The following is an 11,174-nucleotide window of genomic DNA, read 5'->3' on the forward strand; positions in this document are numbered from 1 at the left end:
GACCTGATCGTGTTTCCGGTCGTGGGAATATAAGGTTTTATATTTCTTTTAATGTTTCCCATCTTCCCCCTACTATATAGAGTAGGATGAGGAAAGATGGGACACTTTGTCAGATAAGACTTTTTTATCACTTTAGTATACTATGATTTAAACCTGATTTTCAAAGCGTACAATGTTATTTTGTGTTATTTACGCGTATTCCTAATAATAAATACACATTTTAATCAATAATTTTAAACTGTCTAAATTTTGGCCCAAACCCCTTCCCTTTCTACTGTAAAACCCCCCCGTTTTACAAACTTATTTAAATGTTTAAATTACCACGTATATACGTTGTCATTTTATCGCGTTACGACGACGAAGCTTACTTTGCGACGAAACAACAATTTATATGTGGTTAATTTTCTATTGGGTATTATAGTGGGCCCCTAATTCGTGTGCCCCCCCCCCTCCCTGTTATGCGAATTGCTAAATAAATCCTCGTTTGTTTTGTTGTATATTTTTTAATTGTTGTCAATTAATAAAGGAATGATAGTACTAATTTGTGGTATTACCCAAAAACCGCAATTTATTTTAATTTTGGAAATATTTGGAAATATGTGCTTAAGCGCCCTATCTTCCCCCTACTATATATATGTACTCCTTGACCATTGTAATCATGTTTGCCGCGCTTTTAGTTGGACTGTAAGAATATTGTCAAATAATAAAAAATTGACATAAGACGTATATACTAAACTTAGTGGTGTGGAAACTAACAATCAAAGTTAAAAACAAAAAAATCGGTTTTACGAAAAGTATTTATAATACCACCACGTGCACAATAGGTAAGTTGTAATTGTGAAGTTTAACTTGAATGGTTGAGTTTATTTCGTCTATTCGGTCACGATCGCGAAGAACGGGAGAGTTTACAGAAGCGAAAAGACTTACTTTTCATTTAATCCATGGTGATGTATGCAACTAACTGCCGATGACTTTTCATTATAATGTCAACCTCAGTCAATGCATTGCTGTTTGAACCATTTTTTTTGAAAAACTAATCCTGAACATATTAAATGGATATGCATAAAACTGTAACTTGGAATGCCAAGTTGCATTCACCTGGACATTGCTATAGTGGACTTAAATAATGATTCTTAAAAAAAATTTACTTGTTTTCTTTCGTTTACTGCATTGTACGCTAATTGAAAACGTCTTAATACGGAATTAATCCAAAACTACGTAAACTTGATTAAACATTTTCGGTTGCTTAGCAAGTTTTGGCCTGTTTTCTTTTGCTAAATTAAATGTGACCTGTAAGATTTATTAGTGTCTAACATTCCGTTCAATGAGCATTAAACATAATACCAACAAGCGCCTTCGAACACTTAGATAGTCTATAAAGAAAACTATAAAAAACACAAGTATAGGTCATGCCGCTGATCACTTTATTAAAAGCGTCCGACAACTTGTTAACTTATTAATTGTTTAACCCAATATCGTCTTCGTCCATTTCTTGGGACTCCATGTCTGTATTTAAAAAAAGGGTAATATAGTAGGTTGTGAAAAGATGAGACACCTTTTCAATCTGTTTTATCGTCTTATTGGGTAGTAAACAAAGAATAACAAAGGAATATAAAACGTAACCTTACAACTTCCATATAGACCGTTGTCAATTGTTTAAAACACGATCAGGATATTTGAATGTTATGTGCAAAAGGTGTCCCATCTTTCCCCACCTTAATATATAGTACTAAGGGGTAAGACAAACATTAACACATAATATCCCAAATCTCCTAATCGTGTTTTAACAATTAACAACGCTCTTTAAAATATCAAATGAATATTATCCATAATACAGAGCGGAAATTTGTCAACGTAAATTAGTAACAGTATCGACATGACGGGGTTCCTTTAATGGAACTGTAGTTTGTTATGCAGAGTTCACAAAACCAATTCCAATTCTACTTGCCTTGTTTCATTTCCTGTTCGTCACCGTAGCGACGTCTGCGGCGCCAGCAGCGACGACGACGACGACCAAACAACCCAACCGTTGGTTCGGTGAGGACAAGAAGTCCGATGAGCAGAAGGAGAATGAGTGCCGACTTGTTCATCTGCAAAATCAAGCAGTAAGTAAAGTAATAACATCCAAACACAACGTTCTTACTTTTGGTACTGCAGAAAACAGATAATTTCTTGCTCAAATTCCCCGCCTTTTATGCAAAATGTGGTCTTCCCTACGACTTGAAAACATCGGAAGCCGGTTTGTCTAACATCCTGTTTTTCTGCAACCAACATCCCGGATGTGGGATGAGGAGGAGCACTTTTCTGCTCCCTCTTTGTGCAACGTGATCTAAATCGTTTTCTTAACTTCCCATAATATTGCCTCATCCACTTTGGCCCATCCACGCCGCTGATAATTTAACAGTTATAACGTGGGTCCATATATTACAGCATGCACGGTAGCAAAACAAAACTTGTATTGGCTGTTAATTTTTATCGTCGACAAAACCTAACAATCGCATATTCGGTATTTTTTATCATTTGTATTATATTCTACGTTTCAGGTAAAAATTGACGTTTATAAATATAAACTTTGAACTGGAAATATTAAAGTACAATCGTTTAAGTGTTATAGGATATAAATGTTAAGCATGTAACCTATAAGCAATATGTATAGTAAGGTGGGGGCAGATGGGACACCTTTAACATATAATATCCAAGTATCCCATTCATGTTTTGGACAATTAACAACGGACTACAACGATCTATGGGAGTTGTGAGGATACGGTTTTATATTTACTTGAATGTTCGTTGTTTACTACCAAATGGGACGAGAAAATAGCATGAGTAGGTGCCCCATCTTACCCCACTCTACTGCAGGTATATCTTTGCGTTTATGTAAATTGGACAAAACTCACGTAAATGGTACAAAGCGCAGAAGTTTAACTAGAACCGGACTTTTGCAATTTTTTGAATTTAGGCCAATTCTATTTTTTTGTTTTACTTTTAGAACAAAAGTTTTTTTTAGAACGAAAGTTTTTTCACAATGGTGTAGTATAAAAACAGCAATCGTTTTCACCGAGTGCATTGTTGTATTAATCCTTCATAGTTGGAACAGCCTAGACGCTTGCTATTTACAAGCAACAATTTGCTCGTGGTTTAGGACTTAACTTTCTACAAAACACGACATCCTGTTTATCCTGGAGGTTGGTTGGGAGGGGAGAAATTATCTTCTCCCTCTTTAATCGTTTTGTTGACTTCCCAGCCAGGGAACTTGTAATTTTCCACTGCGGTTTACGCAATATGTCATCTTAAAGCAGTTTTGCACGATGTACAGTAAGGTGGGGAAGATGGGACACCTTTTAACTTTAATCTTTTGCCCATTTCGTGGTAAACAAAGAACAATCAAAGAATTGCAAAACTGTTTTCTCACAACTTCCTTAGACCGTTGTTTATTGTTTAAAACACGATCAGGATATTTGGGTATTATATTCTAAAGGTGTCCCATCTCCCCCCACTCTACTATATATTATAGCAGCCCGTTAATGTTTTATTAAGAATATTGCATGGCTTCATACCCAAATAGCAGAACATTTACTGGTAAAGGGCTTGTGTTAATCATATAGCTTTTTGCCAAACAGTTGATTTTAATGTATTTTTTTATACGAAATACAGATAACAACAAGTAGAACGCCTACAACACCCGGTATTTCCAGGCGGACACCCATCTAAGTATACTAACTGGGCCCGATGTTGCTTAACTTCCCAGATCGGACGAGATGGGGTGTTCTCAGTTGATTTAAATGTAGCTTGCTTTATCCTTGCGTGGCTATAGACAACGACACCTTGTGCACGGTTACGAATTAACACGTATATGTAACTTTGTGAGGGTTGTTTTTTATTGTATGGCTGACTATTTGGAAGTTCATTGATGGGAAGTCAACAAAACGATTAAAGAGGGAGAAGATAAGTTCTCCCTCCCAACCAACCTCCAGGATAAACAGGATGTCAGTGTAATGTTACAAAACTCTGCTCTTATCGTCTGTTCCTGCGCATGCAGTAAAGAACTCACGAAGTTTACGGAAGAAATTGAAACGTTTTCTGTAGAAAGCCAATTCATGAAGCAGAATCGCAGAATCATAACATTGGTATAGCGGTTAGGCTGTTCCAACTATATGAAGGATTAATACAACAATGCACTCGACGAAAACGATTGCTGCCTTTATATTAACCATTGTGAAAAAAGTCACATTTAAAACTGTAAAAAAGTTTCCAAAATAAAAATTAGTCAAAGGTAAAATTTACGCCTATCTTACAGACACTAGAATTTAAATTAATGTAAACAACGTATAAGTAAACATATTAAGTGTGGGTATTTTTAAGTGTGCGCAGTTTTTAGTGTGTGTAGTTTTACGTGTTCGAAATTTTAAATGGGTACATTTTTAAGTGTGCGCAATTCGACAATATGCGAAAATCATGTGTATGCAAGTGCAACAATACACTACAGTTAAGGGGACAATTAATTTTTCACGACCTGCAAATCGTACACGTGGTTGCTCAAGGGGATTCCCCCCTAGATAATTTTCCACTTTGCTAAATCTTGAATGGAACGTATTTAACCTCGCGTGGCCGGAAAACAACAGTCGTTAAAACACATGTGCTCTGTTTTACACACCTCTTGGCCCTTATGGAGTTACCACGTATGTAACTTTGTAAGTGAATATTTTTGTCGTTAATTTTTTATGATGCTAAATTTTACATCTGGCATTTTTCAAGGCGTTTTAAAGTTGAGAATTTTGTTTACACTGTAGTGTACAAGGTGCTTGTGGGTTGAAAAAATGGCAGAAGATGCAATGCAAGATCAGATCATTGTGAATGAGGACGAAAATCATCAAAATGGATCCATTTCTGTTAAAATTAAATTATTATTTAAAGAAGTTTTTACATGGTAAGTAAAAGATGAAAAATATACATGGAGCTATACAGAGAAGACGGAAAAAATTTTCCGCTAGGAGGCGATGACAAATTCGTTTCTCTATTTTATGGGGAGCAGTTAGTTTCACGGTTTATACACATAAGATATAAACCCCTAACCCCTAACCCCTAACCCCTAACACTAACCCCTAACCCCTAAACCCTAACCCCTAACCCCTAACCCCTAACCCTAACCCCCAACTCCTAACCCCAAACTCGTCAAACAAAAAAACTTGAAAAAAAAAAGATAAAAAAAGTATTCCACTGCATAGGCGTAAAGTTTTACTAAACGTTAGGGTTGCAAAAACCAGAAAAAAAGGAAGTCCTCGCGCCGGTAGGCGCGAAAAAAAAAACGGTTTGCAACCCTTTGTTTTCGGTTTGCAACCCTTTAAATATGTGCTTTGTAAAAGCTCATACAAACGTAAACGTATTCAGAATTACGTAGGGATGAGACAAATTAAAATTACGCGCGTTCGGCGAGTCCGTGTAATGAGAAACGGTCGAATCCGATTGCCAGGCGAGTGACGTCACAGTAGCTATGTCGCATGCGCCTTTCGTCAAGCCCGCACGAGTGTGTGGTTATCTTACAAACGAAGACCCGTCCGTCGGAAATAGTAGGTTTCCAGAACGAAATACCGCTGAAATAAACTGCCTAAATCGTTTCCAACACTGCTTTATATTTATATGCAATGTTTTCCTCAGGCAAGCAGCATATTTATTACGAAATAGTAGGGATTCACACGTGGATTCATTGCATCATAATAGCGGTTGTTTGAACCTGGCAATTGATTACGACATAATAGCGATTCACACGTTGATTACTGACGTCACAATAGCGATTCACACGTGAATTATTTAGCAAACAGGAGTTTAAATACCAGTTGAATGCATTTGTGTCGTGAATGACGCATCGGTATTGACATATTTTAACGAACGTAAACGAAGTTTGTTCGCAGTAATAATGGCGTCTTCGTTTGGTCGAACGTAATTCCTTATGCATTATTAGTATTGAGAAAATCAAAGGGTTGCCAGGCAACCCTGCAACCCCGTAACTTTACGCCAGTGTTCCACTGTGCGGGACTCGAACCCGGTAAAAATGAAACAAAGAGAGTTTACGACCGCACGCAAACCGCTACACCACAGACTTGACAACAGTAAACATAACGAAAGAGCGTATATAACCGACCTAATGTGGGAAATATGTTCTTACTAGTGTTTTATGTATTTGGAAAGGTATTTTTATTATTTAATTAATTTGTTTTACACTTATTAACACTTTGTAGTGCTGTTTTGTTCGTTTTTTCGTATTTTTTAATTTAAATAATTACCGCCTCTAGCGGAAAAATTTTTCCGTCTTCTTTGTATAGTCCCATGTGAAAAATATAGTAGGTAGTGACGTAGTGTTAAGGTTATACCTTATAAAAAAAAAAAAAATAAGTTGTTGGTGCTAGTGAAGAGTCTTCCCTCTCACCTTATTTGCTAACCACTAATCCCCTATAACCACTTACCCCCTAACTACCAACCACTAACACTTTCCACCAGCCTATTCTGCTATGTACCGGAAGATTCTTCACTAGTACCAAGTTTTTAACTTTAAAGTGTATAAATACAAGCGCTGTGAGACAATGGTTGGAGGTCCGCCTTTAGACCAGAGAATACAGGTTTAATGCTTGATGCTGCTATTATTTTTAGCTTTTTGTTCTTGGAAGAGACACTTACCAGTAATTGTTTCAACACAGTTGTCACTAATGGGCTGTTTAAACTGTCAGACCTACTCTAACAAAATACTTAAAAAAAACTAAAAATGTTCCTACTAAAAGTTACATACATGTCAATCTACTTGCAGGCACAAGGTGTACACAGTCACAAAAATAAGTGTGTTTTGACATTTGGACTCACATTAGTTGTTGTATTTTAAATTTCTTCATCACCCAAAGATAAACAAGTGACTTTTATTTTAGGTCCACATTTCGTCCGATTGTTTTTGGACAAATTCTCTCATTACTGATTTGTGGAATGGCAACAACCAGCGAGTTCTTACAGCAGAATAACGTGTCAGTTCCTTTGCTGCAAAGCTCAATGAACTACTTCCTACTGGGCATAGTGTATACGTTATATCTTTGCTTCAAAAAAGATGAAAATGGAAAAAGAGTAATTTTTCAGGTCTCTTAAACTTGTGAAATTTTACATTTGGCTTTATGAATAAAAATACAACGCAAACCATGGAACTAGTCTGAAATTTCGGTTAAAGTTGACATATTATCCCGACAAACTGGGTGATACAACTAATATATGACCACGCGTTTGAAGTAATGTTCGTATAGTATTAAGTATCTTGCCCAAGGACACATAGACCTATCAGTTACGGTTTCGATATGAAAGTATTCCTGTATCTTTGATTATGATGCAAGCAAATTATTGTCACTAGAGGGACAACATGCAATCATAGGAAACCTGCTTACAACTCATTCACACAAAGTTTAAGGTTAAATACATCTTAATTTTTAATGCTATTTTCTCAGGTTTTAAAAAAGCATTGGTGGAAATATGCATTGCTAGCATTGATTGACGTGGAAGCAAATTACATGGTTATCCTTGCATACCAATATACTTCATTGACCAGTGTGCAGGTAATTATAAATCAATTTAACTTGTTTATTATTGCTTTCTGAAAAATGGACAGTCAAATAATATGAGTGTAACTTACTTTATTCGCGGGTGGCCAGAAAACGACAGTCATTATAACACGGGTGTTCAGTTTCATACACCTTGTGCTATTTAAAAATTGAATTTTCATGTAACACAATTGTCTTCATTTTTACAAAGCTGAAACCACTTTCAATGATAACTAAAGTTAAAATCATACAAACAAATGGAATTACATTTCATAGAAATTGCATCATATTATGTATAGGCTATTATAACTGCCAAACTTATTAAATGCAGGTTTGGCAATAATTATTGAATTCATATTTCTTTGAAACAAATCTTAAATTATTGATAAACTTGTAAATCTAAACACATTGTTAAACTTATAAATCTTGCACAAGATGTATTAACAGCTTATACCCCTGTTGTAGCGACTGTTGTTTTACGGCGACGTGAGGATAAAGTGGGGTACATTCATTCATTCATTCATAATGTAAAATAGTTTGTATATTGTAGAAAATTCTTGGGGTGGCCTGTCTACTTTGCCACCACAGGTTTACGCTTTTGTGGCCTGTTATGTATTGAAACTATCCACAAATATTTTCATAACACACTTGTTTTATTTCAGTTGCTTGACATTTTTGTGATACCTGCTGCGATGTTTCTTTCATTTTTCTTTTTAAAAGTTCGTTATCTTCCAATACACTTTATTGGTTTGGTGATCGCCATCATAGGAGTTGTGTGCATGGTGGTGGCTGATGTGCTGCTGGGGAAAGGAGGCACAAGTAAGTGTAATGTGAGGATGATATAATAAGTCCAGGTTCAAAGCTCATTGCTGCTACCATTGTGGGTGTTTTGGGCAGGACACTTAAACGGCAATTGGTCCAACCCCACGGCTACTAACGAGTCGCCAAATTGACAGTTATATATTATAAACAACAAGTTATAGGTGTGGTAACTTATAAGCTGACACAAGGTGTATGAAACAGAACATCTGTGTTATAAAGACTGTTGTTATTTCGCCACCCACAAAGTTACATGTGTGGTATATACCTTGTAAGCAGGCACAAGGTGTATGAATCTGTTCCTCTGTGTTATAAGTTTTATAACAACTGACATTGCCCCACCACGAAAAGATAAATAGCTAAAGAGTTTTTCGGCAATGTTTTATTTGTGATCTAGATGGGCCAACATTTTGTCTGTCATTTGGCGAGACATGATTAGGGTGTGCCGTTAAGTGTTTTGTACAAGGATTTATAGGCCCACAATAATAGCAACAGCAAGCCATAAAGTATAATATATAAAACATCATCCTTTCACTGTATTTTTAAGTTTTAAAAAAAATAAACATTTCCATAAATACTATACTATAGCGACAGTAGTGGCATTGATTTTCCTCACTTTTTGTTATCAATTTTACCTTTTAAGGTAGCAACGCTGCTTTGGGTGACTTTCTTGTTCTTGGTGGAGCAACTTGTTACGCAATATCAAACGTAGCCATGGAGTTTGTGAGCAAGAAACACAATAGTGGGCCGACAGAAATCCTCGCTATGTATGGATTATTTTGCCCGCTTATTTGTGGAGTGCAAATGTAAGTTGAAAAAACTATTAATACTCGATAAGTTATTATATTGCTAAGGTCCTACAGAGAGGCCATGGGATCTAGATTTTAGGCTAGAGTTGGCCTATTATTCCAACATTGTATATGCATATTCTATTCTATATGGGTGAGGTCTCACAGTTTTTCCTGCCATTGAACCTGGGATTTAGACCAGAGTTAGCCTATTGCCCCAGCACTGTATACGAACATTGTATATATGGGTGAAGTTTTACAGCGAAACATTCCATGGGACATAAAATTAGGCCAGGATTGGCTCATTACCCCGACATCAGCAGCGGACAAACAAACCTATTTATTCCAGTAGCAACTGCAGATATAAAAGTGCATATGTTTTATCCTACGGGAAAATATTTTAATAACATTATTTTCATTAATGATTTACCAGTTTAGTAGATTCTTTATGTTTTATGGTTTAATTGTACTATAGTTGTTAAAAAATTGCAATACAGCAAAATACACACAACAATACAGTTTCAACATAGGCCTGTACATTATTTATATCTCCAAAAAAACATATATTGTGGGTAATTTCAAGGCAATTATTGTAAAACACCAAATTTAACATAAACAGTTCTGGTAACATATAGTAGGGTGGGGAAGATGGAAGACTCTTTCATTTTATTTTCTCGTTTCATTTGGTAGTAACCAAACAACATTTAACTCATTATAAATCGTGCGACTCCCATAGACCATTATTGATGGTTTAAAACGTAATCAGATAATTTAGACAACCCAATAAAGACCACTAGGTAAGGAAAATTGCCCTTAAGTGCCCAAGGACACATATGCCCACAATGCTAGCAACAAACAACAACCTCGAGTCGTAAACTCTTGAGAGTAAAGTTTAAGAATAAATAACCAACACTCGCATTCCGCATAATTTTTTTATTTCGACAGGGCTTTACTAGAGCGCCAAGCATTGACACAAATAGTGTGGACCAGCACTGTAATATTGCTCTTACTTGGGTTTGGTGCGTGTATGTTTATATTTTATTCCTTGATGCCGTACGTTATGAAGATTAGCAGTGCAACAGCTGTCAATATCTCTCTTCTTACGTCGGATCTTTTTTCTCTTTTTGTTGGAATTTTCGTCTTTATGTACGAGGTAAGAAACTTTAAATTTCTCTTTTTGTTTTAAATTATTATTGTGACTTAGAAGTATGGTTAACATAAAACTCTTATGTCCTTGCCTGGCGTGGCAAGGAGTGTCGTTAATGTTTCTGGTGTTTTGTTTCCTAACATGTTTTTATTAAAAAAAAACTTAATACTAATTTTAAATTAAATATTAAAAAAAATAAGTAATTACTAGTTTACTACATTTATTAAAATTTGAAAAAACATAATAAAATTAAAAATTAGTAAACCTAGCTGATTTACTTTCAAAACTGGTAGTTTAATAATTTAAAAAAAATTTATTCTATTTTTTAGCCTTCCCCGTTGTACCTTGTTTCCTTCGTTACAATCAGCGCAGCTTTGGTGATTTACAATATTAAAGAACCGATACCGCGTCAACCAAACAACTCTACAAGCCGAAACAATTCCCGCTCCAGTAGTCTTATATCCGACGGTGTCCCGCCATCAGTAGAAGATATTCCACTAAATAATGAGAGGGGAACTTGGTTTACTAAAGCAAAAACGAACCCAAATGATCCAGCTTAATGAAACCGATCATATTTTTCACTCTTTAATTTATTTACTTTTGAATTATAGATACTACTAAAAAAATGTGTTTTTTGTACTTTGCAATTTCTCAAATTCAGCATGCTGGTAGTTTATTAAAAACATTTTTTTTGTTTTTTTGTGGGGGCGCTATTAAGGGCATTTTCCTATCTAGAAATGATAAACACTTTATTTCCATTTGAAGCAGGATTCTTTAATATTTAACTATCACCACTGTAAATTATTTGCAAAATTATATTCATGTCTTAAATTGTAGAGTTGTAAACGCTTC

The 11,174-nt window shown here is 35.5% G+C and overlaps 1 protein-coding gene and 2 long non-coding RNA genes across 5 annotated transcripts; 1 reads left to right on the top strand and 2 right to left on the bottom strand.

Annotated features, from left to right (window-relative positions):
* Window positions 1–1,407: 1,407 nt before the first annotated feature.
* Window positions 1,408–2,262, bottom strand: LOC149726343 (uncharacterized). Its single transcript, XR_016386193.1, has 3 exons — window positions 2,144–2,262; window positions 1,949–2,090; window positions 1,408–1,506 (listed from the first exon to the last, which is right to left on the bottom strand). It is a non-coding gene; the product is annotated as an uncharacterized LOC149726343 (long non-coding RNA).
* A 2,316-nt stretch (window positions 2,263–4,578) lies between these two features.
* On the top strand, window positions 4,579–11,156 carry LOC149726344 (solute carrier family 35 member F1-like). Of its 3 annotated transcripts, XM_089889831.1 has the most exons (8): window positions 4,579–4,691; window positions 4,791–4,927; window positions 6,915–7,116; window positions 7,476–7,583; window positions 8,231–8,387; window positions 9,031–9,193; window positions 10,121–10,328; window positions 10,652–11,156. In XM_089889831.1, the coding sequence occupies exons 1-8, from the start codon at window positions 4,635–4,637 to the stop codon at window positions 10,880–10,882; spliced, it is 1,263 nt and encodes a 420-aa protein (XP_089745957.1). In that variant the 5' UTR covers window positions 4,579–4,634; the 3' UTR covers window positions 10,883–11,156. The 3 variants fall into 3 exon arrangements, with proteins under 3 accessions (XP_089745957.1, XP_089745958.1, XP_089745960.1); XM_089889832.1 differs by having other exon boundaries at window positions 4,597–4,927; XM_089889834.1 differs by lacking the exons at window positions 4,579–4,691; window positions 4,791–4,927 and adding an exon at window positions 6,375–6,614.
* Window positions 9,620–10,819, bottom strand: LOC149726345 (uncharacterized). Its single transcript, XR_016386196.1, has 2 exons — window positions 10,667–10,819; window positions 9,620–10,315 (listed from the first exon to the last, which is right to left on the bottom strand). It is a non-coding gene; the product is annotated as an uncharacterized LOC149726345 (long non-coding RNA).
* Window positions 11,157–11,174: the final 18 nt, after the last annotated feature.

This window comes from Ciona robusta, chromosome 12 (assembly GCF_009617815.1).
Source record: "Ciona robusta chromosome 12, ASM961781v2".
NCBI classification, from domain to species: domain Eukaryota; kingdom Metazoa; phylum Chordata; class Ascidiacea; order Phlebobranchia; family Cionidae; genus Ciona; species Ciona robusta.

What these genes read in the sequence shown, in the direction of transcription:
- LOC149726344 (XM_089889831.1), top strand. Translation starts at nt 4,635, where the DNA reads ATGTGCTCTGTTTTACACACCTCTTGGCCCTTATGGAGTTACCACGTA. An exon ending in GAAAAAGAGTAATTTTTCAG is followed by an intron (nt 7,117 to 7,475) that starts GTCTCTTAAACT and finishes CTATTTTCTCAG; the next exon opens with GTTTTAAAAAAGCATTGGTG. An exon ending in GCTGGGGAAAGGAGGCACAA is followed by an intron (nt 8,388 to 9,030) that starts GTAAGTGTAATG and finishes TTACCTTTTAAG; the next exon opens with GTAGCAACGCTGCTTTGGGT.